Source organism: Sinocyclocheilus rhinocerous, unplaced genomic scaffold, assembly GCF_001515625.1.
Source record: "Sinocyclocheilus rhinocerous isolate Xijiao unplaced genomic scaffold, SAMN03320098_v1.1 scaffold2053, whole genome shotgun sequence".
Classification (NCBI taxonomy): Eukaryota; Metazoa; Chordata; class Actinopteri; order Cypriniformes; family Cyprinidae; genus Sinocyclocheilus; species Sinocyclocheilus rhinocerous.
The window spans coordinates 100,568-105,852 of record NW_015666532.1 but is presented as its reverse complement, the minus strand read 5'-3'; the positions used below and the strand labels follow the sequence as shown (position 1 = coordinate 105,852).

The window sequence follows — 5,285 nt, the reverse complement described above, 5'->3', positions numbered from 1 at the left end:
ACGTGTTTCTAAGTCTTACCAATTTAAACATTCAAGCATTTTAAACCATTCATGCGCATGAAGAATTCAGTTTGGTGCTCGCGCGCACATAGAGCGTAATTTCCGGCAGAGCACAAACAGAATTGATTCCTCTTTCGCTTGAACGGACACATACAAGCAAAATTATCTCAAAATAACTATCTTGGCAAGTATTTTCATGTCTTAAATGAAGGTAAACAGTGGAGAAAGAAATCACACGTGCATCATTATATTGGATCCATGCATTCGGTCTTAAAGGGGCAGCAGCCTATAAATACCTGCTGTGTAAGCGCCACCTGCTGTCAGAGAGTGACATTTGAGTCTCATTCAGCCGTCGTTCAGATTTTTTATGTAGTATCACAAAGCTAAAGTCAGACCATTTTGTTTTTGTTTCAAATTTCAATTTGTTTCAATTTTACAATCTAAATGCAGCATCTTTGTTTGGATCGTGATTAAAATACACAGGTAAAACCTTAGTTTACGGAGTTGAGTGAATCGTTACATCCCTATATGCTACTAGTTTTTGATGTGGTATCGAAGTAGTAAAGTGTTACATAAATAATAAAGAACCATTTTTTTTTTTGCTTATCTGAAAAAATGAACCGATCTGTGACTCAAAATGTGATATGATAATGTAATATAATCCGAACCGTGAGATTTGTGATCTGTTGCACCCCTACTCTCTTGACTTGTCATTTGAAGAAAAATTACAATATCTTTTATTCGGGCTAGTTAAATTAATTTTTGGGCTACCAAAATCTGAAGAATGCCTGCCCGAAGGGCTACCAGGGATTTTTACATTTTGCGAGCCCTGGGGATCATCTTTTTAGTGGTCCTTTGCAACACTTAAAAAATTTGTAGCTTCCATTCACATTTATATGCATGCATCTGGCAGAGGCATTATGGAAAGCAACTCATACTGTATTCAAGGTACACATTATCAATTCATGCACTGCCCGGAGTAACGCTCACGCTCACCTGTTGTGATCCATCCCCATTAACATTAATCATGTGCGGCATCATGGTCACCTCCCCGTTCAATAGTGGTGGTGGCAGGTCCAGCGGAATCTGGTCTGTCATCATCATTGTGACGTACATTCATGGAGAACTTTCCTGGACTGCCTTTCTGTGAGGAGACAGGAAGAAAAAGAAATAGATGGTGAACAAACGCTCCAAAATAAAGTCATATGATCTTAAACTTGCAAACACACCCTCTTTGGGTGTCCTTGTTTTGTGCTGTGAGTAAGGTAGACGTGTACATTTATCTGAGATGATTGCACAATCTTTGGTTGGTTTGTGACGTTCGAGTGACTGAGCTAAAGCATAAATGGATGGAAGATGCAGAGTTGCACTGCGGTGACTCGGCAGGCAACTGAAGCCAACCGTAGAGCACAGCAGAGTCATTGTGAGCCGGGCAGCCCGAGGGAAGATCTCTTAAATGAGAAGAGGGTGTAACCAATGCAAAAGCAGACTACGGCCCCCCAGAGTTTGAGTTTTGAAACATGTAGAGCTTTCTTGATTGATTTCCCCACAAACAATGAACACCATTTTGATAGAAGAGCATTCAAAGGAAGCTGGTAATGATCCACCGGTATAGTGCTGCGTGACTGTGGTCTAATGGAGGAAAGAGGAAAGAGTTTGGGGAATGAAAAGGTGACTGAGTCATCAATGAAGGGTAAAGTGGAGCAATAGACACACAATTTCTTCATACTGGATGCAAGGCCACCCATTTGCAACATAAACACACACGTAAACTGTACCACCACTGTAAGAGAGGCACAACATGTGGCAGAGCCCTCAGGACCAAAATGCAGAGAGAGGGAGGGGGGAAAAAAATAAAATTTCTGACTTCTTCAGACCCTTGCACATGATTCACCAGAAGGCATACCAAAAAAATACTACGCCTCATAAGGACAGAAAATTGAAAAAGAAAGCTTTAAAGGGTATAGTTCACCCAACAAATGAAGACAGTTTTATCATTTACTCAGCCTCACACAGTTCCAAAACTTTAAGACTATTTTTCTCCTGTGGAAAACAGAAGACAACTTTTTTTCTTTTTTTGTCTACACAATGATAAGTCAGTGGGGTCCAGTGTTGTTTTGGACTACAATGACTTTTACTGTATAGACAAAAACAGCGGAGACATTTTTCAAAACATCAGCTTCCTTCATACAGGTTTTACATACTTTTACATAATAAAAGTCATACATACTGTACTTTTAAATTACATTGTTCAAAAGTGATGGTAAAGACATAATTTTACAAAAGACTTCTATTTCAAATAAAATTCAAAATTCAACATTCAACAACATTGAGAATAAGAAATATTTATTGAGCAGCAAATCAGCACGTCTCGCACAAAAGAGCCGCATGTTTAGAAAGTCATGTAAAATTAATGCAACTTTAAAAAAAACTTATCTCGAGACTTAATGGCGGGGATTTTCCCCATCCCACTGCAACTCGTGTTTTTAAATGAAAAATGTACTGTGTGATTGGCTTTCGGCCCTTTGTATTAAATTATGCATACATACATGATGCTGTTTGTTTGGGGAATGAAAAGGTGACTGAGTCATCAATGAAGGGTAAAGTGGAGCAATAGACACACAATTTCTTCATACTGGATGCAAGGCCACCCATTTGCAACATAAACACACACGTAAACTGTACCACCACTGTAAGAGAGGCACAACATGTGGCAGAGCCCTCAGGACCAAAATGCAGAGAGAGGGAGGGGGGAAAAAAATAAAATTTCTGACTTCTTCAGACCGTTGCACATGATTCACCAGAAGGCATACCAAAAAAATACTACGCCTCATAAGGACAGAAAATTGAAAAAGAAAGCTTTAAAGGGTATAGTTCACCCAACAAATGAAGACAGTTTTATCATTTACTCAGCCTCACACAGTTCCAAAACTTTAAGACTATTTTTCTCCTGTGGAAAACAGAAGACAACTTTTTTTCTTTTTTTGTCTACACAATGATAAGTCAGTGGGGTCCAGTGTTGTTTTGGACTACAATGACTTTTACTGTATAGACAAAAACAGCGGAGACATTTTTCAAAACATCAGCTTCCTTCATACAGGTTTTACATACTTTTACATAATAAAAGTCATACATACTGTACTTTTAAATTACATTGTTCAAAAGTGATGGTAAAGACATAATTTTACAAAAGACTTCTATTTCAAATAAAATTCAAAATTCAACATTCAACAACATTGAGAATAAGAAATATTTATTGAGCAGCAAATCAGCATGATTTCTGAAGGATCACGTGACACTGAAGACTGGAATAATGGCTGCTGAAAATTCAGTTTAGCCATCACAGTTATTTCAAATTGTAATAAAGTTTCACAATATTAGTTTTTTTAACTGCATCTTTGATTTAAAAAAAAAATGCAGCCTTGGTGAGAATAAGAGACTTCTTTCAAAGATTTTTGAAAAATCTTTAAACGGTACTGTGTGTGTGTGTGTATATATATATATATATATATATATATATAATTGCATTTTATACTGGTTTAATCTACACCTTATGACCAATGAATCACCATGACAAGCCTTCCTTCATGATTACTGTCTAAAGTCAAAACTGAAACCAAGCCGTTCACACAGAACACATATTTCGCGCATTTTCTAGAGGGACATCTATCACCGTTGCACTCGCATCTTGCACAAAGGAGCCGCATGTTTAGCAAGCCATGTAAAATTAATGCAAGTTTAACTTAGAAAAAAAACATATATCGAGACTTTATGGCTGGGTTTTTCCCAATCCCACTGCAACCCGTGTTTTTAAACGAAAAATGTACTCTGTGTGATTGGCTTTCCACCCTTTGTATTAAACTATGCATACAGACATGATGCTGTTTTGTTAGTTGTTTAAGCAACTTAATTAATTATAATGGTTTATAAACATTATTTTAAACATTATGCACTTTTTTTCACAGATAGTCATGTTATCTTATGCTTTGAATAAACGTGCATTAGTAATATTTTGCTCGATGCGCCCTCTTGTGGCCTCAGAAGAGAAGCCAAAAGATTTTCTTCACCCTAACTGAAATTATGCATTTTAAATTCAAATATAATTCGAATTTTGATAATATTTCATTACAAAATTCGAATTTAGTTTTTCAGCCATTTTGACAGCCCTATATATAAATAAGCATGGAATCATGACTCCAAAGCTCTAGCAATCCTTAGCCTTAGTAAAAAACAATAAAATGTCCTTTGGATACAGATAGTACATCATGTGCCATTTTACCCTCCATTCTGTTCTTTCCATTGATGTTAAATGGTTAGTTTTTCTGTGACTCACAGAAGCAGAAACATAAATCTGCAGTTATTTGGCAGCAGTTGGTTCACTTCAAAAGAGAGATGCAAACCCAGCTGAAGACACTATAAATGTTTGTAGACATCAGGACAGTGAAAATCTGATTCTTTGTCTGTGTAATAATGTGGCCCATCCACTCTCCCATTGTATCTCCATTCTTCTCTCTACTCTGTTTGACTTTCCATTCATCCTTCATTACCTTTTGCCCACTCCTCATGCTCCATGTTTATGCAGTGCATCAGGTGAGATTGACATGGTAAAACAAGAGTAAACCGTTTAAACAGATGGTGACCTCCTTTAGGCCCAGTCACGATCTGAGCTTTTCCTGATGATGCGGTCTCAGAGACAGCAGTGACGAGAACAGAATGTGGCTCTGGACTGGAAATGCAGGAAGATCAGCCTGGAATAAACCATCTTTCATCTGGTATTCTAGCATGGTGATGACTACCAGTACTGACCAGAGACCCAGTCAGACCTTGTCAAATCTTGACTATACTATACAATGATTGGGAGATGCTGATTGGCTGATGACACTACAAGAGTAGAGGTCGACCGATATGGGTTTTTCACTGGCCGATGCCGATATTTAGAAATCAGGGCAGCCGATGGCCGATATATGATGCCGATTTTTTTGGCCGATATGTTTGGCCGATTTTCTATTTTCTTTTTTTCATTCATCTCATAAAAGTGAGTTTGAGCAAATGATTATTGCAGGGTGCAAGATAGTAATAGTAGTAGTAGCCCAATTTAGAGTAATAATACATGGCTCAAAACTTAAGCACCTTCTCAAAACAGTTCTGAAGCATGCTTTTTGTTTATGTTTGCTGACAGACACCAGTGTTTCCCACAGACAGCTCTGCCAGCAGGAGGCGCTTTGGGAGCTGGAGATATAGTGGTTTCCCCGGTAACGGCTGTAATCAAATAAGCACTGCGCTCA

The 5,285-nt window shown here is 37.9% G+C and overlaps 1 protein-coding gene across 2 annotated transcripts in view; it reads right to left on the bottom strand.

Moving 5' to 3' along the window:
• Positions 1–5,285, bottom strand: part of LOC107732513 (fibronectin type III domain-containing protein 3B-like) — a 152,846-nt gene that overhangs the window by 109,985 nt on the left and 37,576 nt on the right. For both annotated transcript variants that reach the window (XM_016543868.1, XM_016543870.1), the window contains exon 2: positions 997–1,144. In XM_016543868.1, the coding sequence (XP_016399354.1) occupies positions 997–1,116 (120 nt within the window). In that variant the 5' untranslated portion in view covers positions 1,117–1,144. The remainder of the gene's footprint in view (positions 1–996; positions 1,145–5,285) is intronic.